General features: G+C 46.6%; 13 protein-coding genes across 13 annotated transcripts; 8 read left to right on the top strand and 5 right to left on the bottom strand.

Annotated features, from left to right (window-relative positions):
• The first annotated feature begins 148 nt into the window (after positions 1-148).
• Positions 149-3,981, top strand: B0J16DRAFT_147051 (ankyrin repeat-containing domain protein). Its single transcript, XM_046121984.1, has 4 exons — positions 149-331; positions 386-685; positions 736-1,539; positions 1,594-3,981. The coding sequence occupies exons 1-4, from the start codon at positions 222-224 to the stop codon at positions 3,845-3,847; spliced, it is 3,468 nt and encodes a 1,155-aa protein (XP_045983874.1). The 5' UTR covers positions 149-221; the 3' UTR covers positions 3,848-3,981.
• Positions 3,982-4,738, top strand: B0J16DRAFT_147075 (uncharacterized protein). Its single transcript, XM_046121985.1, has 3 exons — positions 3,982-4,174; positions 4,225-4,353; positions 4,410-4,738. Exons 1-3 carry the CDS (start codon positions 4,116-4,118, stop codon positions 4,633-4,635), a joined length of 414 nt encoding a protein of 137 aa, XP_045983873.1. The 5' UTR covers positions 3,982-4,115; the 3' UTR covers positions 4,636-4,738.
• Positions 4,700-6,387, top strand: B0J16DRAFT_268925 (uncharacterized protein; the record flags this gene model as incomplete). Its single annotated transcript, XM_046123496.1, has 3 exons — positions 4,700-5,015; positions 5,063-5,961; positions 6,031-6,387. Coding segments are annotated over 3 exons (1,572 nt in total), but the record flags the coding sequence as incomplete, so codon positions are not given.
• Positions 6,388-7,193: 806 nt separating this feature from the next.
• On the bottom strand, positions 7,194-8,103 carry B0J16DRAFT_288224 (uncharacterized protein). Its single transcript, XM_046124163.1, has one exon. It carries the CDS (start codon positions 8,000-8,002, stop codon positions 7,367-7,369), a length of 636 nt encoding a protein of 211 aa, XP_045983871.1. The 5' UTR covers positions 8,003-8,103; the 3' UTR covers positions 7,194-7,366.
• Positions 8,104-9,602: 1,499 nt separating this feature from the next.
• On the top strand, positions 9,603-12,356 carry B0J16DRAFT_385270 (L-asparaginase II-domain-containing protein; the record flags this gene model as incomplete). Its single annotated transcript, XM_046131486.1, has 4 exons — positions 9,603-10,649; positions 11,483-11,615; positions 11,678-11,852; positions 11,900-12,356. 4 exons carry the CDS (start codon positions 9,603-9,605, stop codon positions 12,354-12,356), a joined length of 1,812 nt encoding a protein of 603 aa, XP_045983870.1.
• Positions 12,357-13,217: 861 nt separating this feature from the next.
• B0J16DRAFT_385269 (heterokaryon incompatibility protein-domain-containing protein) lies at positions 13,218-15,034 on the bottom strand (the record flags this gene model as incomplete). The annotated part of the gene is made up of 2 exons (XM_046131485.1): positions 13,218-14,814; positions 14,868-15,034. The coding sequence occupies 2 exons, from the start codon at positions 15,032-15,034 to the stop codon at positions 13,218-13,220; spliced, it is 1,764 nt and encodes a 587-aa protein (XP_045983869.1).
• A 1,691-nt stretch (positions 15,035-16,725) lies between these two features.
• On the top strand, positions 16,726-17,553 carry B0J16DRAFT_343391 (uncharacterized protein). The gene is made up of 2 exons (XM_046128028.1): positions 16,726-17,199; positions 17,258-17,553. Exons 1-2 carry the CDS (start codon positions 16,826-16,828, stop codon positions 17,421-17,423), a joined length of 540 nt encoding a protein of 179 aa, XP_045983868.1. The 5' UTR covers positions 16,726-16,825; the 3' UTR covers positions 17,424-17,553.
• Positions 17,554-17,727: 174 nt separating this feature from the next.
• On the top strand, positions 17,728-18,508 carry B0J16DRAFT_343390 (uncharacterized protein). Its single transcript, XM_046128027.1, has one exon. The coding sequence runs from the start codon at positions 18,091-18,093 to the stop codon at positions 18,409-18,411; it is 321 nt and encodes a 106-aa protein (XP_045983867.1). The 5' UTR covers positions 17,728-18,090; the 3' UTR covers positions 18,412-18,508.
• On the bottom strand, positions 18,509-19,040 carry B0J16DRAFT_415458 (uncharacterized protein; the record flags this gene model as incomplete). Its single annotated transcript, XM_046133528.1, has 2 exons — positions 18,509-18,686; positions 18,795-19,040. 2 exons carry the CDS (start codon positions 19,038-19,040, stop codon positions 18,639-18,641), a joined length of 294 nt encoding a protein of 97 aa, XP_045983866.1. The 3' UTR covers positions 18,509-18,638.
• A 2,021-nt stretch (positions 19,041-21,061) lies between these two features.
• On the top strand, positions 21,062-21,418 carry B0J16DRAFT_385267 (uncharacterized protein; the record flags this gene model as incomplete). The annotated part of the gene is made up of 1 exon (XM_046131484.1): positions 21,062-21,418. The coding sequence occupies one exon, from the start codon at positions 21,062-21,064 to the stop codon at positions 21,416-21,418; it is 357 nt and encodes a 118-aa protein (XP_045983865.1).
• A 408-nt stretch (positions 21,419-21,826) lies between these two features.
• B0J16DRAFT_372891 (Cyanovirin-N) lies at positions 21,827-22,519 on the top strand. Its single transcript, XM_046130500.1, has 2 exons — positions 21,827-22,042; positions 22,101-22,519. The coding sequence occupies exons 1-2, from the start codon at positions 21,886-21,888 to the stop codon at positions 22,247-22,249; spliced, it is 306 nt and encodes a 101-aa protein (XP_045983864.1). The 5' UTR covers positions 21,827-21,885; the 3' UTR covers positions 22,250-22,519.
• B0J16DRAFT_267670 (uncharacterized protein) lies at positions 22,472-23,836 on the bottom strand (the record flags this gene model as incomplete). Its single annotated transcript, XM_046123453.1, has 5 exons — positions 22,472-22,878; positions 22,947-23,011; positions 23,071-23,453; positions 23,509-23,613; positions 23,681-23,836. The coding sequence occupies 5 exons, from the start codon at positions 23,834-23,836 to the stop codon at positions 22,472-22,474; spliced, it is 1,116 nt and encodes a 371-aa protein (XP_045983863.1).
• Positions 23,837-25,233: 1,397 nt separating this feature from the next.
• Positions 25,234-25,747, bottom strand: B0J16DRAFT_320976 (uncharacterized protein; the record flags this gene model as incomplete). The annotated part of the gene is made up of 2 exons (XM_046125607.1): positions 25,234-25,602; positions 25,655-25,747. The coding sequence occupies 2 exons, from the start codon at positions 25,745-25,747 to the stop codon at positions 25,234-25,236; spliced, it is 462 nt and encodes a 153-aa protein (XP_045983862.1).
• Between the last annotated feature and the right edge of the window lie 554 nt (positions 25,748-26,301).

Raw genomic sequence — 26,301 nt, 5'->3', positions numbered from 1 at the left:
TATTGTAATTTGTTCAATTGTAATTGCACATAGTGATAACACAGCCCCGCCAGATTGCTGCCTAAAGTACATGCATTTGCATTTCAGGCCTCAACATCATATCATGACTCTAAGATTGTGATAAAACATTCCACGTTACAGCAAATAAAGAGGTTGCTGACTTCTCTGCAATCCGCTTTCAAACTAAATGTCCTCTTCATCTTAAACGTTTTACCGGTACTATGAGTTTCGGTGTTAGTGTAGGAGATTTTATAACAGTCTTCAAGCTTGTCAATAAAGCTAGAAAGAGATTCCAAGATGCCCCTCGCCAGTACGCTGCAATGTCAGAAGAGTAAGTCAATCCCGCCCCAAGTCTTTGAAATCTGCTTACGCGGTTGGATGGCAGCCTTAGAAACTTTTCAAATGTCATTCAAGACATTGTCGACCTTGTACAGGAATGGGAACCTGAGACCAAGGACCAAGAAAGACTCCATCAGATCGCTGACGAATGTACCTGTCTTGTGAATGAAGCTGTCTCAAGTCTTGCTAAGTATCAAGACATTGGAGCTGGTGCTTTGGCTGTGACGAAGCGGTTGCAGAGAACCTGGAAACGATTATCCTGGGACCAGGGTGAGATTCAAATGCTTCATGGGCGAATGTTGCTTCACCTCGAGATACTCACTTCCTTGAATCAACGCCTATCCAGGTATCTACTATAGCTCACATCTAAAGTTCAATCAGCTAAGATTATCATAGTCAAAAGGTCTGCAGAATCGAACGAGAAGTTCATTATCTCAGCGAGCGATCCAAACAACAGGAGCGAGATGACATCCTCGATTGGATTGGAATAGTTGACCATGGCAAACATCAAAGCACTCTGTTTGATCAACATGTAGAGGGCACTGGCGAATGGTTCCTTGTTTCTGAGGAGTTCCAAAAATGGCTAAGAACTAAAGGTGGGCGCTTGATATGCCCGGGCATTCCAGGGGCAGGGAAGACGTTCCTGGCCTTCATTGCGATCCAGCGTCTTTTAAATCTCTTCGGCAATGACACCAACACTGGAATAGCCTATTACTACTGCGATTTTCACCAACAAAGTAAGCAAACTATCAGGACGATTCTATCAAGTATTCTGAGACAGCTGGTTCAGTGTTCCGGCTGTTTACCAGAGGCTATCAAGAACTGGTATAAGGACCACAAACCGTACGGCACTCCACCTTCACTTAAACACATTAGATTGGCGTTGAAAACGATAGGTTCTTTCTATTCCCAATGCTTTATTGTTATTGATGGACTTGACGAGTGTCCTGTGCGGACAGATGTTATGGCTCAGCTCAGAGTCCTGCCAGGAGCGAATATCTTAGCAACCTTTCGGGATAGCCCTGAGATCGCCAACGACATGGAATCTGAAGGCGATATTAGGCTTCAAGTGTGTGCAGTGGATATCGACCTGCGCCGGTACCTCGACAGCAATATGTCGGAGGTTGTTCGTGTTGTCAAATGTGACCAGGAGCTTCGGGAGCATGTTTCCAACTCCATCGTAGCCGCTAGTGGAGGAATGTGAGTTCATCCCGTTTCCTTTCATGGCCAGCAGTGGAAGCTAATATAGTACAGGTTCCTTCTTGCTCATCTGCATCTCGAGTCTCTAAGAGGGAAAATGTCTGTCAATTCATTGGACAGCGCAATAGCCGCTCTTTCAACGGGTGCAGCGTCATACGACAAGGCATATCATAATACCATGAAAAGGATAGAGAGCCAAACCGAAGATGAAGCCGCTGTCGCTAAGGACGTTCTGGCATTGTTAACATTTGCGGAACGTCCCCTCAATCCGGAAGAGCTCTCAACAGCAGTCATCCTCAAGGAGACAGATTCGAATATCGATAACAAGAACACAATAGATATCAAAGACCTTATGTCCATTTGTGCTGGTTTGGTGAAGATAGAGAATGGCAGGGTTATTCTCATTCACTTTACTACGAAACAATACCTCAAGAGGGCATTAACCAAATGGCGACAGGATCCCAATGCGGCAATGGCAAAATTGTGCGTTGCGTATCTTTTGTTTCCAATCTTTGACGTCGGATTCTCGAAGCTAGAAGGATACCTGCAACCTGACAATGCCGGGGTACAGCGTCATCCACTGCTGGAATACTCCATGGACTACATGGCTCGCCATACACACCTAGCAGACACCAAGCCCCCCTGCTTCGATAGGTTTATTTCATCGGATTCCAAAATTACCAGCAATTGGTTGCTGCTGAGAAGCAAGTGTGGAGATGAACATGCAGAGAGCATTGCTGAGTCCCTCATAGAGCAAGGCATATGCATCGACGTACATGACAGAGAAGGGAGAGCCGTTCTACACTATGCTGTTATTAACGGCTGGAAACGATGCGTTCGTCTTCTACTGGGCAGAGGAGCGAGTCTGGAACCGGACATTGATAACATGACTCCTTTGCACTACACAGTCAAGGCCAGGGCCGACGGTGAAGATATTGCCCAAACTTTCATCAATGCTGGCATACCGATAGATATGCCAGTGACAAGACGCACATACATACCGAGTTTTCAAGACGGGAAAGCGGTATATACCCTCAAGGATAGTGACCTGGGTCTTGCTCTAGACTCACCCGCAAAGGCAGGTTTGACAGCTCTGCATCTTGCTGCGTTGACTGGTAGTCAGCGGATGACAAAGTTCTTTCTGGATCATGGGGCCAACCCAAACTTTCGCTCGGAGAATGGTGAGACGCCGCTGCACCTGGCAATAAAGCTTAGTGCATATGGACCGAAGTGGCCTGGCATAGTGGACTTCTGGAACGAACCAAATAACCGGGTAGAATGCATCCTTGACTACATCGGCTTCAATGGTGCGGAAGACGAAGAAGACTTTTTATCAAGCCATGAATGGATACGAGAAACAAGGTTGGCGATCATTGACCTCCTTCTGGAGAACCCCGAGGTAGACGTCAACGCACAAGACAACTTCGGAATCTCTCCATTACATATTGCGGCCCAAAAGGACTACTCATTTGATTCTGTCGCCGAGAAACTTATCAAAAAAGGTGCCAGCATCTCATCGTGTACGAACAAGCATAGGACGCCGCTGCACTTCGCCGTGTCAAGCCGGAATGGTGATTTTGTTTCTAGGCTACTCGACTTTGGGGCAGATCCGGCAGATAAAGATGTCGATGGACTCAACGCTTTGCATTACGCGGCAAAGAAAAGGCAGTTGCCAATATTCGAAGAAATGCAAAGTCACATTCCAACCTCTTCATCGCAAGCGATCTTAGAGTCGAAAGACAATTCTGGTCGGAATATACTGCATCACCTATTGGGCCACGGTTTCGTTGATGTTGTTTTCGTCAGGTATCTGCTGGAAAGGGTCAGTGGCATCAATGATCTCGACAACGAAGGGATGAATCCAATGGCTGTATTCCTGAGCGCGTTTGCGCTCTGTGAACACCAAAGTGACCCAGAAATATTGGATCTTTTGTTCGAACATGGGGCAGACCCGAGTTTTACAACAGCAGGAGGATTAAACTTGGGGCATCTGGTAGCTGGATCGCACCGAGTTTCAGAAGGGGTACTTCGGACTCTAGCAAGACGGGGTGTAAGCTTGACGTCTAGAGATGAACGAGGTCGGACTGCTCTCCATCATGCTTGCACAAAGGGAAGCCTGACGGAGGAAGTGTTGTGTTTCCTTCACGAGGAAGTCAAATTACCTCTGAATACCCGTGATATACAGGGAAAGACAGCGTTGGATTATGCCATTGAGAAGGGAAAGGAGGATCATGGCCCTAATCTTTTCAAGCCAGGCCGATGGAAGGAGACGGAGAGGTTACTACGTGGAATGGAGATGGAAGCATGACTGAAAGGTCAACCCATGCGTCACACATGTTATTGCTAGGTTCAATGCCGCTACATTCACTGTCAAGGGCATCGTTTCACGTTTTTATGGGGAGGTTAGCGTTCTTTGAACATTTCTGGCTCATCACAGCGGTCATGATCAAGGGCCATAGCCTCAAATGCTCATAGTAAATACGGGCTTATGTTATTCCGCCCCGACTGCCAGTCCTCTATTAAACTAACTCTATCAAGTTGCCCCATCACCTGAATCATTCACCCTAATATTCAGCATGCCCTCTATAAAGTCAACCACAAAGCCTCTCACGCGCCATGCCTGTGAGCCATGCAGGTCATTCTAAAACCCTTACAAGTCACGTTCACATGCTTATCCTATTGCAGACGTAAAAAGACAAAATGTACGGCTGAGAGGCCGATTTGCTCTTATTGTAAACGGCTGGGAGATCAATGTCATTATCTACCAAGAGGCCAGCCCAAGTCAGACCCTGGAAGGCTACGACGACGTCTAACGTGAGTTAAGCTGACATTAACTTCAACCGAGGTGGAGACTTATCTTCCAGACACAGTCGCAGGACAACTTCGGAAGACATCCAACCGCATACAGAAATAATATCCAGCGACCTATTAGGCCATACCGATCACGCCGTAGAATCCGAGAATCCAAGATCTGCAGATCAGCCCTTGCATGACATAGCACCCTTTACCTTTCCAGGTCCGGACTTCTCCACCCCGGGGACTCTGGACTTTCCGTCTGCACAGCAGACCTCCGACATATTTTCCACCACAAAGTAGTGTCTTCCTTCTAATTCTCAAACGGATTAAACAAGACTTTATACTAATGCGATATTTGTGAAGACCCGATCCAGGCTTGCTAGTCATCAAGCACTTCGTCAATGTCTATGAGAAGAAGATCCACCTCCAGCCACTGCCAGTATTCGTTGAACTAGATATTGCTGTGAAATCAAGCAATGCCCCCCAATATCTTCTATGGAGCTTTATGGCCCTCATGTTACAATTCTCTACGCATCATTTTTTCCACCACCAGGAATCTACCGCCGCTGAGTTCTACTCAAGAAAAGCGGAGCAGACTGTCATGGAATTAGCGTCCGAGGGAGTACCTACCAGAGAGCTCACACAGGCCTTGTGTCTCATAACTCTCAAGCATTTAAAAAGTACGCAAAACTCCACGAATCAGGTGTGATACTGACCAATCATACAGCTCGAAAGCTCAATCGCGCGTGGATGACGGCAGGTACTGCCTCGAGACTAGAGACTCATCGGCTTCTTTCGTACGAAGTTCCATCCACCTTACGAGATCATTCACAAATCATATCATACTGGCTTGTGCATGCCCTCGAATGTCTTCTCGTACCATTCACAACTGGAGCCCTTGAAGTAGAAACACCGGACTATCCTGACTTGACTCTGGTGCCTCCTCAGCCTCACTCATCAGAAGAGCAAGATAGTGCCCAGATCGGAGATGTATCTGGCATATCAGAAGTTCAAAGCGATCGAGTTGCCATCATTGCACACAGTTTGAGCATCATCACCATCTGGGGAAGGCTCAAATGCCATTTACACAGTCTTCGACAAGGGAAGACAGAAAAACCTTGGTCACCCGATTCGATGCATACGAAGATAAACCTTGAGCTGATTAACTTCGAAGCCGCGTGTCCCAAAAAGCTGTTTCTCTGCAATGCATACCTCTCTCAGCGAACTAAAGATGAGGTATCTCGACATTCCGAGTATTGGAATCGCTTCATGGTGAGCCAACTGATGTGGCATGCTGTCCACGCCATTCTCAATCACCCTTTTATCCATCTATCCCTCCTCGCGTCTTCGGATAGTATCCCTCCATCCTGCTTCTTCATGCAGCAAAGGATTGACATGGCGATATATCACTCCAACTGGACATTTCGCTTACTTGAGATCTTTAACAACTTGATGGACATAGCTGACCCAATGATTTCCGACGCCATGGCTGGTGCTGCCACGGTTTCTTGGTTATTCCAGTTTTCAAAGGACGAAGAGATTGCTCAAAAAGCGCAGAATAATTTGATCAAATGTGAAGAGCTTTTAAGCCATGTAGCGCAGACCTGGCCGCACATAACAGAAAAGGTATGTAGCTGATATCATTTAAACTCAGTTACTGAGATACGTGTGTCAAAGGCTAACACCAAAACTAAGGTTGACGCCCTACGGAAACTTCAGGCGCTCGCTAGGGAGAACTACCGTCAAAGCTCGACCAAGGGCACAACAATCAGTTTTCAACCTGCATTGTTCTGGGACCTCCTTGCACCGAAGCCCTTATTCAGGACAAATGAGATTGATGAACCAGACTTGAGAGGTGAGGCCAAGTCCGAGATTAGTCTCAAGAATCATTTTGTCCTACCGCTGCAGGATGGCTTAGGCTCCGAGCCAGGCAATACTGCCGTTGATCTCGATATCAATCCATTTTTGGTCACACCCGGAGAGTTAGAGCTGTTCAACATTGACTCCTTGTCTCATGACTTTTTCCAAAGCGGACTTTGGGATCAGATGTGATGAAGAAAGCCCCAACGGAGCACTAAAACGAGTGGGTACGGAACCCTGTGCCTGGTGGATACGGAGCAAATAGACCCAACTCTGATTGGCTTAGGTCTGACTATGATATGGGACCTTACGCAGATTCAGATCGATCATTGGGTGCGTGGATGAGCAGCATGTGACTGACCTTGAACCCGGGAGGTCTGTCACCAAATTCTTGACCCTGTTGCGTGGTGGTGATGGACCTTTGTTTCCGAGCTCTGGTGTTTCTGAAATTTCAGTCACTCTGCGCTGGGCTTTACCTTCCAACAACCGCCCGTTCTCTATCTCTTGAGCTACATAACCTTAGACACAATCAGTCCCTGTTTTATTCTGGTCCAAGTAATTTATCACGTCTTTGGTCCACTCCTATAGGCTCGTGAAAGTGATGTAGCATCTCCCCATTTGCTTATAATCAAGATACCAGCCGTAGCTCGCTTTCGGAATACCCTAAAGACAGGTCCGTTTCTTTTTGGTACTAGTGGTTACCTAGCGAGATATCTGGGGCGTGGCCCTTATACCATTTATCCCTTGACGTGACGTATCTCTGGTCATTGCTGGTAGAACATCGTATCTTCGAAGCGGAGTTGGATCTGAACCTCGATGTAGTGAAGGGAAGGGTGGTGTCACTGACGGTCTACGAGTAGTGTCTGACATTAGATATTGTAAGTTTGTTACGGGAATATGTGAAAAATACAATGAAATTTACTAAAGAACGTATACTGTAATGTAACTATGCCCTTAACGCGGCGGAAGCAAAAAGTCTAATCATAGTTTAACATCCCCTTCCATGTCCCATCTTTCCTAAAGCAACTCTCCAGATACAACCAAACAGAGAATAAAACTCTAAAATAGAACCCAATCCCTCTTAGCGTTGTAATGCCTGTCTAATCTATTTCCAGAACTGAGTGTCTGGTTATTAGCTCAGCAGGTTTGCAGATTTTCGTTCATCTGCTAATCACTGAGGGCATTGTTGGCTGACCTTGTCAGGGTCGACACAGTGGTAGAGCGCATTAGGGCAGCAGACCTGGCCGACAGGACAGAAGAAAGAGTCTCCGCACTTAGGACCAAAGGTGGGAATGGATGGAGAAGCTGCAGTAGTGGCCGTGGGTTGCTCGCGGCGTCGAAGTTTTTCTTGGGCTGAGGGTGGAGCAGGGCATTCCTCAAAGCATCCAATTTCAGCAACTCCGTTGACAATGACCTCGCAGCATTTGGGCTTGTCTGAAGGGCAAACTTGGTCGCCGCATTTGTTTGGGTATGTCTGTCGACGCTGGAGAGCTTGAATAGGTGGGCATTCAGCGAAGCATCCGATTTCAGCAACTCCGTTGACAATGACCTCGCAACACTTGGCTTTATCAGCAGGGCAGACCTGGTCGCCGCATTTGTTTGGGTACGTCTGTCGACGCTGGAGAGCTTGAATAGGTGGGCATTCAGCGAAGCATCCAAGTTCAGCAACTCCGTTGACAATGACCTCGCAACACTTGGCTTTATCAGCAGGGCAGACTTGGTCGCCACACTTGTTGGGGTATGTCTGGAGAAGGGCGTTGACAGCGACGCTGAAAGCGATGGCGACAATGGCGTTGTTGAAGAGCATGATGAAAGAGTTATATATTACTGTTGCAGGGAATCTGGGAAGTATAGATAAAGATGTGTTTGATTGCTGTGTTTGATTGCTGTGTTTGATTGCTGTGTTTGTATGATTAGAAGGTATTTAATCTATTCAGTACTGGGAATTGGCCGACATTTATAGTTAAGTCTTTAGAATACATGAGATACTGAATTATCTCAAAAAGATCCCAACTTTGCTATAAAAAGCTATAATAGTAATAGAATAGAAAGTTTCCCAAGACCACCACTACCGGCTCCCACCGGTCAAATCACAATCATCGGTAATCAGTACTGCCGGCAGTAGCGTGTGGCAGGAAATGGCATTTACCGAGTGTCGCTCACTTGGAATCGACATTATTTTATGATTAGCTCGTGTTCAAGAGATTGTCAGCTGTAACGTTTCCACGCAAAGTCTACTCAACCGCAACGTTTTCACGGACACTCTACCCCAGGTGTAGTAGGTTTTAGCATGGCACGGAAAGACCGAACTTGTTTCTGTTTGTGGATGTCTACATTGGCTGGTGTTATCCATGACGTGTCTCCGCTTTGACGCGGAGGATTTCTACCTCACCCCACTCTGGTCCCTCTCTCTGGCCATTCACAACCCACGAGTACAGACAGGGATTTCCTCTTTTACTTGAAATAGGAGGGGCAATAAGGATGTAGGCACGAGAAGCATCAGAGGTTTGAAAAGGAGTGGCATGTTTCGTGATCGACCCGGCCAATTGGATAAGGCTTTTTTTCGTCAAGAATATCAGCTACCGCCTACTGAATTTTTGTCACAGCTAAAGCTCACGCAAAGAGCCGGGATGGGCCAGCTACGATTTGTAAACGGTACCATCCGCTGAGAGCAATGTCGTAATATCTGATACCGAAACGTTAATACTCCAATCCGCATAATAAAAGGTATTTCAATCAATCATTTTGTATTGAATTCACGTTCTGATTGCCTAACGCAGTAAGTCGCTAAACCCCGACACTTTGGTGTTGCTGCACCAACGCTTATCACCTTATCGGATCTTATCAACTTATCGCTCCTAACCCCAATTTCATCATCATCAACAACGCCAAACCCTAGAAACACTAAAAAAAAAACATCGACGTCAGCTACGCAGCACGCAACCATGTCCGTCGCCACCGTCACGTCAACAACGCACGAAGCAGGTTGGAATGTGACATTTCACGTAGGTCACAATCCCTGGAATTTCGCAGGGATTTTCCAAGCTCCGGGCAGCCATTTGGTGACGTTTTGCGATGTTATTAATATGCTACGCCTTTGTTTCGAGGTACGGAGGTTGCCTTCAATTTGATTGGCTAACTCGCGATATCTACAGAGATAAATAGCGGGTACGGAGGCTGCCTTCAATTTAATTGGCTAGCTTGCAATATCTACAGAGATGAATGGCGGGTACGGACGCTGGGTGTTTCCCAACTGGGAAACATGTTAGTCCTCAGCATTCAAGATCATCGCTTTATAAATAGTTAAAACCCATTCGCATAGCAACGAAATCACCTTGCTTTTCTTCCAAATTTGTTCATTGTCCTATTCAATACGTTAGCGAAGCTAGAACACCACTCTCAGCAGTATGTCACCAAAGAACGCTACCCTAAACAACCGGGTCACCACGGACAGAAATGGCATAACCGAAAACATCCACTATGTCCACGTTGCCGTCACCGATTCTGACGGTGATATCATCTTTTCTGTTGGCGATCCCACCAGAGTAACACTCGCACGATCAACAGCAAAACCAGCACAAGCCGTTGCTGTCATTGAGACGGGAGTCTGCGACACTGTCTTTGATCAAGTTGACCTTGCCCTTATCTGTGCTTCACATAATTGTGAGGATAGGCATGTGCAAAGGGCTAGGGCAATGTTGGCTAGAGTTGGCGCGGAGGAATCACAGTACTGCTGTGGTGGTCATCCATCCTTATCTCCGGCTGTCAACAAGTTGTGGTCCAAAAGAGGTCTTGATTACACACGAGGTGTCTACAACAATTGTTCCGGCAAACACGCTGGCATGATCGCTGGTGCTCTTGCAATTGGTACCAATGTCGAAGGCTACCAGCACGCTGATCATCCCATGCAAGTCCGTGTTAAACACGTTGTCGAAGACCTCTGCCCCGATCGAAAGTTTGTCCAATGGGGTATCGACGGATGCAATCTACCAGCCCCAGCCTTTCCGCTCTTCTACTTAGCTCACATGTATGCTAAATTCGCCGCTGCGGCGGATACATTACGGTCGTCTTCTTCTGAAAGGACTAGGAACCTCGCCCGAGTGTATCATGCTATGACACAGCACCCCGAGTTTGTCGCTGGAGAGGGAAGATTCTGTACCGAGTTGATGGAAGCGTATGGAGGTCAGTTGGTGGGAAAACTAGGAGCTGATGGGTGCTATGCTGTTGGTATACGCGCGTGTGCTGATACCAAGCGCCTGCAAGTACATGGGGCGATGGGTATTGCCGTCAAGGTCGATGATGGAAACTATGATATTCTCTATGCTGTGGTAATGGAGGTTCTAGAGCAACTTAACATCGGAACACCGGAGGCAAGGGACTCACTTCAACAGTGGCGTTATTTCAAGAGACGGAATACCATGGATGTTATTATTGGTTCTGTCAATCTGGATGAAGTAAAGCTCCATAATGCGCGACACATAAACAGTCACTTAGATACACTGTAGTAAACCACCTATAGACTAACTTATAAGACAAGGTAGTCATTCCCCTCATACCTCAATAAGGCTCGGTCTGTAAGTATTTCCAATCTCATTTTCAGAAGCTGTCCGTTGGTGTGTAGGTTTTCTATTCTGTCTGCGTCGGTGGTTTTTGTCTGATTATTCGTCATCCGATAGTTCCTCGCTCCTTGGTGCTATCAATTCCATTGGAGACATCTTGCTTTCTTTCAATCCTTTTTTTCTTTTTCTTTTTTTTTTTTTGGTAAGGCCTCTCTGCCTTTGATCATTCCTGGGACCCTAGTGATAGTTAAATTTTGCAGGAATGATTGATGTTGGTATAATTTGATGTTAGTAGGAGGAATAAACAACGAGCGAAAGAAGGAAAGCAAAGCATTTTCTGCTACAGTCCGAGCCTTATGTTAGGGCAGGTCAAGAAGAGGTCTCATGCAGCCACTGGAGTCGCGATGTTTCAAAGTGTAACTCGGTAGCGGACAACCTTATACCCGTACGTGTCCGGCGCCTTCGTTCGCTTCGTCTGAGATTTTAGTAATCCTTTCTTTTCAATACGTACGGTAGCTATAATATTAATAAAACGATTTTGTGAGGTGGTTTAGCAACGTTCCTGTACGATTCAAGTCATGACACGTGATTGTATCTTGGAGGCTTGAGAGACCGCCGTTAAATATCGGAGGTCGAACGTCTCAACCTTTCACGTTCCGCCAGGACATTCATAAGACTATAACCGTAAAATGGTTTGACAATACATCTTTTGCTAACCTGGCGTCGAGAGTGCTGGCAAAATGGACGAAATCCGGCGGCGGACAAACAGTCCGCCTTACATACACGAACCTGACACCATCCAAGTGGAGGCGCTTGAGGCCACTACAGACCCAATTTGCGGCTACTTTTCTGATAACCCAGGTAAGCAACTACTAATACAGCTGGGAAACAGAGCTAGAACTGCTAACTGTCGCCATGGAAAGTCTACACAGCAGCCTGCGGTTCACCATCGACCTGCAGCACTCCCAGCGGCGGCAAGTCATGGGGCTGCTGCGACATGACAAGCTGCTACATCCCCGCTACATGTGAAGATGCGTCAGCTCCAAATTGTGGGGGTACTGCTGCTTCACTTTGCCCTTACTCTCCAATCATGAAATGGTAGGACTCTGACCAAGTGTGATATCCAAGATTGACAACTACTTTAGCACCTACGGAGCCTCGTCGCTATGTTTACACTTCATCTACCAAACTGCTTCTGATGACAATGCCAAGGTGACTTCTTGGGGCTGTGGGGTAACGCCAACGACATATATCATCGGACCGCTACAAGCTCGGCAAACTTCGCATCATACCGCATCAGCGACTAATCCGACGAATGACGAAACGCATTCAAGTTCCGGCTTGTCAAAAGATGCCACGATTATTCTTGCCGTTATTATTCCCGTTGTAGGGATAGCGATTCTTATTGCTGCAGCTATGTTGTTCCTCAAGCGGCGTAAGAAGAGAACAGGCGACGTGATTTCGGCGCCAGGACAGGGCGGTGAGGGAACGAGATCTGAGATGGAGGGGACAACGGAGACTCAGCTTGTCCCTGCTATACCTCCGTATGAGATGGATGACAGTTCCTTGCGACCCGAATTAGATAGCCGTGTGGTAAGGTAGCCAGAATAGTCATTACTAACTCTATCCCAATCCTAACATTATTTATTATTCCAGCTGATGAATTATCCGTTGATTATTCTTTTCGAGAGAATCAGCAAATACACCACTTTTATCAAATAAGGCAAAGGTATATCGTCTAAACATCTCGCAGCCGACATCAAGCGTGAAGATGTTATCTTCAGGCTGCGGTGGCGTCGAGCCCCGCCCCAACATCTTCTCGTTAGCTAGTCTCGTTTGTTTGAATAAACTTGTTAGCTCCGTTGCAAGCGTCTTCCGATCTGTAAAGATGCCTGAGAAAAGTGCTGCTGTTCTGAACATCTCTGTGTGGATCGTGGCGCTTTTCGGTTCCAACAGACTCCTTTCGCGCGATCGGTCATTGATGCCCTGAACAGTAACCTTGATATCCTCCTCGAAATACCAATCCACTGTCCCGCAGTAGGGACATAAACGTTTGTAGGAGAATGGATTGTAGTATTTGCAACCAGATCGACAGGGTTAAGGACTTTTATAGTAGTTACTATTATTAATTGCTAGAGGTAAAGAAAAAGTATAACCTAATAAATAGTCTTTAGGTTCTTTTTAGTGTAGAAAGTAATAAGTAGGACTACAACTCAAATACTAGCAGGCTATACAAGAAATAGTAAGCGCAAGATGTAGATAGGTAACAATAACAAGGCCACATTAAGTACTTAAAGGTATCTAGTGAATAAAACCCCTTAGTTAAGTATGTCTGAATAATATGCTAAGGACTTTAAGAAGGCTTTATCCAAGTAATCCAATACCTGTCCTCTAAATACAGGTACACGCAGAGACTTATTAATACTATATTTAGCATTTATTTACATTACCCCTGACTGTAGTCTATCGGATATTAATTATTCTCTCATCTGTCCACAAATAGCTTGTTGTAACCCCTATACCGACTCTGCGATAGGCCGACGCATTGTCTGTCTCCTCTAAGAGAAGGAAATAGTACTTCTTGTGGTGGCGGTACACAAAGTCATTATCTGTTGTATGATGGGAACAGACCAGAAGACATGACAGCTTGCGGAAATAGTGAGCAGCTTGCTGCGGGCCATCAAGCGCCACCCATGAGCCAAACGTTCCCTCACTCGAAACAAGTCTATACAGATGGCGGACTGGGGGGTCGAAGAACGGAGAACCGATTGGCTGATTGTTTTTGGTCGCTGAGGCTTTGTGGAGGTCCAACACCAGACCTTTCAGGGATAGAGTCCGTTGTCGTGCAGATATGCCGTGGAACGCTGCATCCGACTGCTCTTCGGAGGCCTTGTCTTCCACAAATTTAAAGCCGGCCTTTGCAAAAGAATCAGACAGCATTTGTGGGTATATGACTTTTCCTTTGCAGCGAGCCCAAGACCACGACGGCGGTAGATCCTGGGCACCTCCGGGAGCTATACCCAAACAGGTTCCAGAGGCATCGATCCACAAGAGCCCCAAGTGTAAGGAACTTTCCCAGAGGCCGAATAGATATGGACCTGTTTTGCTGTTCTTGCAAAACTCTTTTGCCAGGCTGGCTATGGCGGGGAGTCGGTCTTTGTCAAAAGTGAGAGAACAGGCACTGTACCGTTCAACAAGGCTATACCAGTACGCGGATCCTCGGAAGGAATCGTTTATATTCAACTTGTGCTCTGTCCATGCGTGGGCAACAGGTACTCCAGTACCACCTAGGTCATCAGCTGTAACACCAGATTCATTCTCAAAGAAGATATGGTGTTTGACAAAGTGCAGAATGCGTCGAGAGAGAACTCGTTCTTGAAAAACCCATCCTCTCTGGCTGAGAAAGCTTCTAGTCACCTGATCATAGAAGTCACTTGCGAGTGTCAGATTAGAGATATAGCGGCTTCTGTCGTCCTTTGACCTGACTTGGAAGGTAGGTACCGGGTTTAGTGCGTCGTCCAGAAATCCCGAGTCGCTGTGGCGGGAGGTGTGGGCGGCAATGGTGCAAGCAGCATGATGATATACAGCCGCCATGCGAATCGACTCCCTTAACCAATCATCGGGATCGTCTTGCACGATACATAAAGCGTCTATCCAAATGTATCTATACCCCAGTCTTCTGGCAATTATCATTGCATCTTGGTAGGTCTTGGGCAGAGACGAAAACGAGATGCCCTCATGGAATGTTGTGATCTTATCTTTTGTCAATTTGCATCTTTCGTCGTTGCCCCAACGGTGGCTGAGTGCAATATATTGACCGCTTGATTCGGCCGAAGTTGTCCATAACTTGATTGATGCCGTTTCCATCTGGTTGCGTAGTCGAGAGATCTTCATTCGCGAAACCCTTTTTGGGCTTCCGATATCGAGTAATCGGGTAGGCAAGGGAAGTGCTGATGACTCGTCATTTTTGATCGATGGCGAGGGATGGTAGACCTGACCAGGTCCCTTCGATACGCTGTCGCCTAACCAATTCCGAGCATACTCGAAGCGATGACGTTCGCTATTCCCTATAATACGTCAGGTGGGAACATATTCAGTTCCTTAGAGGCTTACATTGCGTAACACACAATCTGCCTCCGAGAAGTAGTAAGAAGTGCGTTGGGTGATTCATCGGCCGATACAACTTCAATCTGCAGTAGTGGACTATAGCCCCAATCGGTCCCCGAGGACGATATGTATGGCGGTAGAATATGCACTGCAATTTGTCGTCCCCACGACATGATTCGAGTATGATAGCTGAACAGCCGTTTGTGAGTTGGAGCGCCGTTGGTCCTGCTAACCTTCGTATCTTGAAAGAACATGTCCGGCCGCCGACTCCTACAGTTGAGAACGCTTGCTCAACTGAGTCTGTTGGCAACGAGATCGCCTCCCTCAGATGGCCACCTTCATCTCCATCATAGCCATCCCCGACAAGGTCGCGCAGCGTTTGTCTCAATTCCCGATATATTGCTCGAGCGACCGAGTGTGGGCTCCGGGGCTCCGGTACCAGATCAGAAAGACAACAGCAACAGCACATACATAAACAACCCAAACAGCACATAACAACTGGATAAGGGAGCGGGACGATGATCAATCCGCCCGCGAGTATAATCACCCAACCCAGGTCCTTCACAAACTTCAGTGAGAAATAGATACCGGAGCATAGTTTTCGGAGAATACGAAGTAGGAGCATTGCAAAACCCCCTGGACTCTCATTCAAGTCAGTTCCCGTGGGACTTATTGGCCCAGAGATCGCTGTTTCGTCGCGAGACAGATGCATGGTGCGAATACATTCCAGAAGTATACGGCACGACTCGCATTTCTCAGCTTTTCGCCGGAGGGAGGTGTAGTCGATTTCATTCTGGGCCAAATCACTCCAATGACTGCAATCTCGTGATGGTAGGCTGAGCGTATATGTCGGCATTTGCGCGATATTATCTGGCCGGTAGTATTTCAGAGTAATTGAAATGGAAGACGCGGAGGGAGGCTAGTCGCGGTTTGGAGGCGCGACTCAAAGATAAAGGTACAGCCAGGCCGCAGACTCCAGTTTGCCTAGCGGTGCACCTACTGTGGCTATGCAAGTACGCAGAAAAGGAACTAAGCCAATGAGCATAGGAGTTTCAAGCCTCATGCCCGCCACATTGACCTCCCATTACGGGTTGCAAGGTTCCGAAATGGACAAAACTAGGCCTGAATTGACCAGTATTTACTACCTTAAAATTGAAGAATTAGTAATTATATAGTAATAAGGTATAAATGTAGAGATATATTTAAGATTATAGCTCTTTACGCCTTCTTTATAATATAGTTACTTACCTCTCATTATAGTTCAGTCCATATTGCTAAAAGGCTGATATAAATAGACTGGGTTGTATACTGTACAATATATTTCTTTATTCTGTGAACCCACGGATACGTCATATCTATTAGTAAGCGTCAGAATGCCGAGAGCGGGGTTTCTTATTGGCAGAACGAGTTACGGGTCAAGGCAGGGCAGATAAAAATCACAAGACTCTTTTTGTTTAAGACCAGCACATTTTTGTTACGACCCCCGCGGTTACGTCACGTGTACCCTACATTTTTCACCAATTAACGCTTAGCTATGCAAATGCTAGAGCGCCTCAGTCATATCAAGCGCTGATTAGGAAAATCCATTACCTGGAAGACTTACTAGCATGCGCGATGATGCCAAATATAGCTACGCGCTAGAGAGAGGGACCTCTAACAAATAAACAGCTATCTTGTCAACTCGTCAGGTATAATGCAATTGGGAAGTTTTTTCTTTTCCCTCTCTTCTTCCCTGTACTTAATGAGGAGCTGAGGCTACATATGCAAGCCAAGACATGCTAAGCGCCAGGAAGAAATTAATGGCTTGAGGCTGAGACAAAATTAACAGGACTGCTTCGAACCATAAATAAGATAAAAACGTCCAGCGAGGACCGGCTTCAATACTACTAATTTATCCTCAGAGTACTTACTCGTTCAATAAAAATTCCCCTTTCTTTTTATCGCAAGTCTTTCGTGTATCCGCGATGCAACTTTTAACTGCAATCTTGCCTATCATCCTTGCCGGTGCCGTCCCAGCCCTGGCAGAGAATACGGTCTTCCCTTGGGCAAATGATACCAACCGCCCGGAATGTAGGACCTGTCTTGACAGCCTAGTTTCTGACACGTGTGGTGGTGAGTCCAGTTCCGACTTCCATACCTGTCTGTGCGACGGAGCGGGTGCCACACGCCTCAAAGACAAGTGTTTCCCTACGTGCTGCAGCGCATCCACCGTTTGTACGGGCCAGGGACCCTACAAAGAGTGGTGGCTGTTGTGCGTAGACGATTACCCCGGACTGTGTTCGGATCCACCATCCGCGATTGGAATCAATAGAGATCTCGAGAAACATTGTACGCGAGAGTATGTCTGGAAATGAAAGTGTCTTGAGAGTGCAGAATGTGAGGCTTACGCGTACTAGTGAAATCAATGCTGCGAACGATGTCAAGGACGATACGATCGAAAAGGGTAACGGCCAGTCTGATCTAGACAGTGACAGATCTGTGTCAGTACTAGACGTATATCCGAGGATTACTGGCGGTGTTTTTGGACTGGTTCTATTTGCTGCCATGATGCAAATATATTGAGCAGCGACGATCTACAAGATTGTGAAGGACGGCCAAGCCCGCGCAATACGTCACTATGTACAAGCCCGGTACACCATGCTGTGGTTGAGCGCTGGTAAACAGAGTGGGTGAATTCGCGGAAACAACTGAGAAGATGGAGCTTTGTATAAGTATGGTGATCACGATACAGAAATAATAGCCATTTGATATCAGAATATTTCCTTTTCCACGAGATCATGATTACCAGTTTGATTTCCATAACTAGAAAACTAGTACTAGGTGCTGATACCAGTAGTATTTAGTAAAGTAAGGAAAGATCCAATCCTGATAATTAATCCCTAGTATTATCTTATTACTCTCTTCCACCTTCCAGCAATGCTGGTAACGTCAACTCTCCTGACCCTTCACGTTATAAATCTCCACTGGTCCCCGTCTCATCCTAACATCAAGGAAATGGCCGCTCTTCAGTTCGCCGCCAAGACGCAGGAGAGCTTAATCCTGATCTCCTTGACCGACGTCCTCCTGCACATAATCCGCTAAGGGCTTCTCGGTAGGAACGGCGTCCCACTGGGCTTTCTCTTATCGCCATTCAACATCGGCTTTTCGCTACAATATCTTACCAGCCGAGAATTAGTCCCCAGCGGTGAATGCTACTGGGAAACAATTCTTTAATGCCATTACCGCTGCAATGATCTTCCTATTTTCGCTTTTGGGTCTGGCAGCAGGCTCGTCAGCTGCTATTGCTATGATCCCTCGGTACGACTGGTGGCAGCTCTCGATATCCCCCACAGGCTTCCCCGATCACCGCCGCTTTGTCGAACGAGACCCCTACACCATAAAAGTTGAGTCCCAACATATTCCAACGGACGAAGGATGCCCTCTCGTCAACAACCAAAGTTGTCTAAATCAGAACCTCTCGACAATACTACAAATAATCAGGACGCTCGATCCCTCGGAGTCCTGCTTTGAGGTGAATGGAATTGCCTACTTTGCCGCGTCCGAAGGATGATGTTCGCGTAAAGATCACTCAATGAGAAGAGGTGGCTGGGGAGTGCAAGGTTGTGGTGGGTGAGAGCAAGACAAGGGTACATCTCACATCTGGATAGGACTTGGCATTAGATATCAGGAGAATGTTCTACTTGCATTCGCTATCCAATAGCATTGTTTCAAACTATGGAGACTCTGTAAATCCGTTCAGAATAGCGTATCTTAAACACGAAACAGCCACATGCCACCTCAGGCGACCTGTTCATTCTCGTTAGCAGCGAGGCTTCTCTCGCAAACCTTTGAAACTGTTAGATTTACACAATACGCGGATAGGGGGCACTGACCCTGATGTTCCTCCTCTTCTCAAGCGCGGGATCTTCAGGCTCAAAATCTTCCAGATTTTACAGCGCCACCACGTCGCTCATCGCTGCTCCGGCCGTAAGGAGTGACTAGATCACCTCGGAGGTGGGTATAGAGGAGGAAAAGGTTGGCAAAGACGTTAAGGCCAAGAATTTCATAAGGCTTGGTTTCATCTTTGTTGAGGTAGGCAGCGAGGTTGGCTGCCAAGCAAGCGACGGGAATAAGATATCCGGATGATGCCTGGATGAAGTTATCGAGGAAAGGTGTTTCGGACTGGATAGTGGAAGTCATTGTGGTGACAAAGGATTTTGCTTCTTAGAAAAATTGGTTGTATTTCGTAGCAGTCTGTTCCAGGATGATTGAGATCTTACGATGGTGAAAAGGAAACAAATGCTGGATACTTGAAAACTATGAAGAGGGTTTTTACAGCAATGAACGCAAACGTGCCGCTTATCCGGTCGAGATGGCCCTGTTTTCCGACGTATGGTTCAATCGCGCGATATTGTTAGAACCAACAGACTTTGTTGAACCAACAGCTCTCTATTCGACATGGGTCCCTTGTTGATTCGGATGTCCGGTAAAGCTCGTATGATTGGGTGGATACGCAGATATTGATCCGAGTGGAACTCTAGATAAGCTTTCGCGGTAGTGTGAAAAGAGCCGATATAGGGTAGTCTTCACTTGAGGTTGGAGTATTCCTTCTGGGAACTTGCTGTTGATGAACGGATGTATATTCTCGGCAGAGGTAATCATCAGTATCATCTCCAACGTCAATTTGACGGTCGAGCTCATTTCCTGGATATTGTTCCAACCTTCTATCCCAATAATCCAGTATGTTGCAAACTGGCTTGCACGATGCCCGGCGCTGATTTTCTCTCCCGCGTAAAAGCAGATTCTCGGTCCGAGTTTTGATATCATGATAGTCATCCGAACTGTCTTCGAAGTTGTAACCAACAAGCGTATAAAGCATCCTCTCATCTTCTCCGCCACAAGCATTTGCTTCGTGCTTAGAACTCCACAGGTGATTGGATACAAAACGATTAACCATGCCCCACAATGTACCATTATGCTGTTGGTCCTCGCCCGGCTTAGGCACAGCGTTCCGCTTCGCCAGACTTTTCTCTTCTCTTCATTTTGCTTCCAAGGCTGTGTCGGCGATTAACCAGTTGGGCTGCATACATGATCGCAACACCTTTACGTCTTAAACGACACGACTTTAAAAGTTTCGGTACGCAACAACATGCTTTAACCGAGACTAGATCGGCTAAACGTTAATCAAATGCGTCGCCTTTGCCTTCACGGTCCTAAGATTAACTGTGATATCTTGGATACCCAATTGGGTGAGTATCCGGCCCAGCTCGGCCGATGAATAGACTGGAGGATGGTTGTAAATTCGTTGACGAAACCCTTGTACCCATATGACTCCCAAAGGGCTGCGGGCTGCATGGCCGAGAGAGACCCCAGTAGCTAACGGTGATGTGAGGTCCATCGTACTTTGGGATAGCGTAGCGTGCCTCTCTGTGGTGGCATCATGAGCTGGTGGAATTGTTACCCCGTCCTCGGATCATTCGCTCTGACGATGCAGCACGATTATCAGTGAAGGGGAGGTAGTTGCCCACCTGCCAATATGAGAGGGATTTGCGAATCCTTGCACCAACAGCCAGGGCCTATAGGCTAAAGCCATGAGGCACGGAAAGGTCCCCCTGGCGGGTTGAGGAAGAGTTGGACCAAAGGCTCCGGGCTATGAGACCATCACGGCATGTATGAGAGCTGATAACCTTTGCTGCTTTTATTCATTTAGCTTCAGTCACTCATGGAAAGGTAGTTAGGCAGAAGATCCGGTCTTACCTTATATTAAGCGTTACATCGACACACCATCAGACATACCTCAGTCCACCCACCCATCCAAACACAACGTCACACCTCTACGACGACTGAGTCATACCTACAGATACCTTTGCATCTATTTATACCCCGCAATCACCCAAACATGCTGTTCGAAGTCAAAACCTTGATCTTTGACTTCTTTCTTTCTTAAACCGTCCTCGCCGACCGATTCTATTACGGCGCCGACTGCACCGGAGGTTATCGTGCCTTCAGTGCCTCGCAATACGCGAAGTGCTACAAGTGTCCCAACGGCCACACTCGCAGCATCTGGGCCGACGGTACTGTAAACAAGCGGTGGACGAAGACAAGGCGGCGCGGTCTGTGGATATAGCGTCTGTTCGTTCAACGCTTTGAAAGATCGCTGCTGCTCTGTAAAGGGAAACTCCACCAGCGGTTTGACCGTTCATAAGGCTGGTCGTGCTCAAATGGCGAGCAAGGAGAACAACGCGACTGAGGACAGTCTCAAGCGGGATCCAGAGGCCGCTCGGCGGGCATTCCTGCGATTGAGCCCGGAGGAGCAGGCAGCCGCTGCCCGCTCTGGTGGCCCTCCTGTTGGTGTTGACATTACTGGAACGAAGTGGGAAGCCAAGGAGTGTGAAGAAATCGGAGGTCCAGACGTAGAGTCATTCATTGAGCTCCCAGATGGTACGCATCACGGTCTTGGTGCAGGAGTTCTTCGTGTTACGGAGGAAGAGCTCCAGAAACAGCTGATGGCCAAGGGCAAACCTGCGCTATCTGACAGCAAGATTGCGCAGCTACGTGAGGATGGGTTTTTGGAGTAAGGATGTATGGAAGCTTGGTATTGATCTTCTCATTCTCTTCAGAGGCAATGCTTGGAAGAATGGTGGGATCGCTTGATTCAACAACAAGGGCCGTCGAGATTGATATCCTTAGTTATTGCATTAACATAGATAACCTTTAGATACAACTTTACTCTGAATATTCACCTACCGGTTACTGCGGCTACTCAACGGCATATTACAATGTAAGACGCAGGGACCATCGACTTCTATGGAGACGCTTCCAGAGCGTGGCGTACTGCAATTGGCCCCAAAATGCGGTAAGATGTTATTGTAGATAATGGAACCACTTAACTACCTTAGCTCGGTGGAGAGCCCCAGAACATGGCCCATTGTAATGGCATATATAAAGCTTAATTCCTTCCCGCCAAGGACAATTACATCTTACCGATTGTCTTTTTAACAACAACACCACTTTCGATTTCTCTTCAGCCAAACATAACTTAATCATGTCCTTCTCTGCAACTGCTGAAAGCTACCATCTCCACGATGGACACATCCTCAAAGCTGTAGTCAGAAACATGGAAGGCGAGCCCTGCGAATCTGAGATCGACCTTGATCAATTTATCGGAAACCAGGACGGATGGTTCATGTGGGATGGCGCAGGTACGCTCTAACGCCTTCTGTTTACATGGTGCCGTTGGCTAATGTGTTTCAATGACAGACTGGTCGCACTCGGCTCAGGATGCTCGACTCGATGGAACTACTCTCACAGCAGAACTACCCATGCGCGATGGTGGATACAGGGAGCGACAAGGCATCAATCTGGATGACCGCATTAGTAACGAGGACGGCGTGCTTGTGTTCAACTAGAGCAAGCTGCAAGAATTATTATTTCAATTATCTTGAGAGGCAATTCAAAGCGTGCATACAAACAAGCTCTTCGTGGTAGACTGGTCGAAGGCTGTCCCACGAAACAGTGTAAGACGTGATTGTGTTGTACATTAATGAATAGCTGTCACAAAGCCTTACATTTGATTCCCTTATGTTTAGCGGTAACATATCTTTTAGAAACACGAGAACAATTTGATAGAACTATGATTGGACATTGTACCGCCCTGCCCAATGCAGCTCTTCCTTGCTATCGCTGTCAATGAAATTCCAAGACAAAGCTGACCATCTTGTCATCCTCTGAATCCTATTCTGGCCGTCTTCCAGTGATCCTGGGCTCAACCTAATTTGTGACCTATCTAGAGCGACTGGTGGACGTTTGATAGACGGAAGTCTATAGCTGTCGTGACTCGATAAGCCGCCTTGCCCTTGCTCTTGCCTGGCAGTACGTGTCGTTGATCTATAGCTCGATGGGCTGAAAGAAGGTTCGCTAGTAAGTCCCAGGCGGAATCCTGCCAGTTTGAATAACGGTCGCAAAGTCGCCAGGCTTGTTGCAGTTATTGCTAAGCCTTGCTCTATCGCTGACCAGATTCCAACATCAACGGTATTCCCTAACAATAACAAGTCAGCCAACTGCGCCAAGTCCACTTCAAGAAAGGGAGCCTTCATATCAACATACAGAGGAAGTCAGGTTTTTTAAACAACGCCAAGTATGGGAATCGCGCGATAACAGCAACACTGGCACTATACTTATCATCAGTACAATAGCAAGGAACAGAACCCAGGAGAGATGTTTCACTTACAGACAGCCCATAGCAAGTAGCGGGATGAGAAAGTATTTCGTCTTCTTCTTAAGCTGCAACTTCCAGATAATAAACCCTGGCAGTATTGCAAAAATAAGATCGGTGATAACAGCCGTGATGCTATACGTAACCGTAAGAGAGATAGCAACGTTAAGGTCAATGCATTTCCCTGGCTGGTATTTATCCCAAGCAAAGGATATAGGTTTGCATTGGAATATAGAAATGAAGAAGAAGAGGGCCCCAGAGATGGTAGAGCAGACCATCGTAATATAGATTATCCACCTGTGTAGTTGGCGAGTCACTACCTGCAGTAGAAAAAGGCCAATTGATAACTTGCAGGCCACCATAGTTAGGCTGTACCATATATAGCCGAACCAGAAGGACTATACAAAAACAAACGTTAGGGATGTACGATTCTCTGGGGTCCGAACATTTTACCATCATAGCTCTAGTGATCTGCGCTGTCTCCAGATTGTGATGGCGTTGTCCAGTGCCCTGTGTGATACCGTAGATCGAGAAGGCAGAATACAGGGTGAAAGTCGTCTAGAATAAAATCAATTAAGGTTCATGTCCTGGTCGGATCGTCGTTACAATTGACAGGTAAACGTACCATCGCGAGCGTCATAAGCCAGTCATCTGGTTTCAACGCACGGACTATAAAGGTTCTTACATAAAGCCGCAATAAACAAGAAACAAAAGACGCGGTAAAAAAGGCAACCATAACAGCCATTAGCTCTGGCCCTCTATTTTCGGAAGGTGATGCCATGATGAGAAGCTATGCTGCTAGGAAGATCAGAAGAGAATTCTGGGGGCCGAGGATCTCCTTCCCCACTCCGTAATATTCGGGATCGGAGTTGTTTATATGATATTTCAGATCTTATTACATATCACGCCTTCTGATAGTGGTTGCATTATGGATGTACTTCGTGCAGCCTTGGCGTGCAAATGCAATCGTCTAGATCCGGGACATAGATACGACCATTACGGATGATACAAGTTTCTGACGTTTCATTTCGTTCAATTGACCAATGCGACTTGTGAAAAGAAGATCACGGGATGTACCTGGACTATGCTTATGTTCTGTAACCTTCCACATTGAGTGTATATCCAAGGTATGGCCCGTTTCAACTAATGTAGATAAGCCCCAAAAGCGGCAGGCAGATTAAAGGCACAGTCCGATGAAAAATTAATTATGGTGGCTAGCTCTTACTATGTCTGATTGTGTATTTGTTTCATCTGATTGTTGTGCCTGTTACCTTGCATTAATACCTACTTGAAAAGGAATAGTGGTTGAGGTTATTGTTTCAATTAGGAATTTTCTCCGATGAAAAACCCACAGGCCATGTGGTGCCTGATCAAAGGAGTAATAAATGGGACCGTCCGGCCGATGCTAATCGATCCTTTTAACCCGTTATAGAATCCTAATCACGGAATCTTCAAGTATACCTGCAGCACAGCAGGTGCGAGGCACCAGCTACCGGCTGCTTAATTTGTTCCCACTCATCCAGGTATCAGGAAACGGGATAGCCTAGTGCCTGTTTTTCTCATCCTGGTTTCTTAAGTACTTTTCACCACAAGATAGTATTATTTTACAATGGGTATAATTTCACTGTTTATACCTCCCATTCAACATAAAGGTCTGTAGGACTCATTAACATTTATCCACTCTCACTGTTTTCAGGGCATGGGTCGAGCTAGAAATTAATTGTAAGGTTGGACGGAGCATAACCCACTGAGGTGGTCAGGGCTTGGCGAGATGACACCAACTTGGCACGGTAAGAAACCTCCTTCCACTTCCAGGTTCATCCATTCCAAGCTGACGGCATCGCACTTTGTTCTGACTCGCCACTGACATGCCTGCCAAGTTCGCTAAGTATTTGTTTCACCCCGTGTTTCAAAACTCAAAACGGCCCGCTTTCTCTAGATTGATCGTACACCAATAGACTAGTTGAAACAGTCATTTAAATCCTCTTAGATCTATGAATCCCTATGGCACAAGTGCTACTATTAACTCTATTCTAAGGAGCTATTATAGCTAGCTAGTTCTAGTAACAATATTTGCACTGCTTATCTTACTCTTAATAAAAGAGTAATTGAAGAGGTACTGTATTGTGAACGTGCTAAGACTAGAGCTACTGCCTATTCTGCAGTGCCATGATTTATTTAACAGTCAAAGTTACACTGGATAGCATCCACAGCCATGGTTCCGCTCGTACCAGCAGTGCTGAAACAATTCTCCTGTTTGTAGCTCCTGCCATTGTATTGGTACCTGACACCGCCGATGTTTCGAAGACCGATACTGTTTGCGCCAAAGTACAAGTGAGGCCCGTAAGCAGTGGTAAAGTCGGCACTGAAGCCAGGACTGTCGCGTTTAAGCTTGCCAGCAGCAATGATAGTGCCACAGGCGCCATCGACAACATTGACTCCAGAACCGCCGACAGTACTTCCGGGGAGGCCAAGTGTTGCAAGACTGGCCCAAACAATGACTGCGCATCGATGCTGGCCGGGTGCCCTGCAAGTGTTTACGTCACGCTGCAAGTCAGGGTTAGATCAGCTCTTCGATGTTTTTGGGGAGAGAACGTACAGCGCGCAACAACTGGCCGCCTTCGATTTCAGTAGGTGCAGCCTGTGCCACTGACACAAGCGCAGAAAGACCCAAGATGTTGTTGAGCTTCATAGCGATGGAGGTAGGAGTTTACGATAAGTGTTGGTAAAAGAATAGTGAGATGATGTGAATTTTCTGCTGGAGTAATATATCTTTAAGTGCGGTTAACGCTTCTTTTATAGCAGCGCTCTATCTTCCAGCTATAGCTAGAATGATTTGCTTGTCACGTAAAAGAAGTATCATCGGCAATTGCAAATGCCCCGCAAGGATTATCAGTGGTTTAGAGTTTTCACTAAATGCCAACGCTACCCCTGGCATCTATTCCTTTAATTGTAAAACCGACTAATTATATAGTGCCTGTAATTAGAGAAGGCTGATAACTAAGTTGAGTTTTAATTTATTTAAGTTTTTATAGTATGTAAATTGTGACGTCTAAATGGTTGGTTACCTGTGCTAAAGCGAAGATTTGAAAGCCCGTGTAAGTTCCTGCTACTATACTCCACTGAATCTCCAGGAGGATCTACAGTCTTACCCAAACCGAGCCTCCATTTAATGCTGCTGCCTAACTCTAATAGCACCAATCTGACATGTGGAAAAACATCACAAAGCGCATGGCTTGACCGTAG

This window comes from Fusarium flagelliforme, assembly GCF_020744385.1.
Source record: "Fusarium flagelliforme strain FIESC 12 MPI-CAGE-AA-0113 chromosome Unknown B0J16scaffold_4, whole genome shotgun sequence".
NCBI lineage: Eukaryota > Fungi > Ascomycota > Sordariomycetes > Hypocreales > Nectriaceae > Fusarium > Fusarium flagelliforme.
This window is presented reverse-complemented; position numbering and strand designations above follow the sequence as displayed.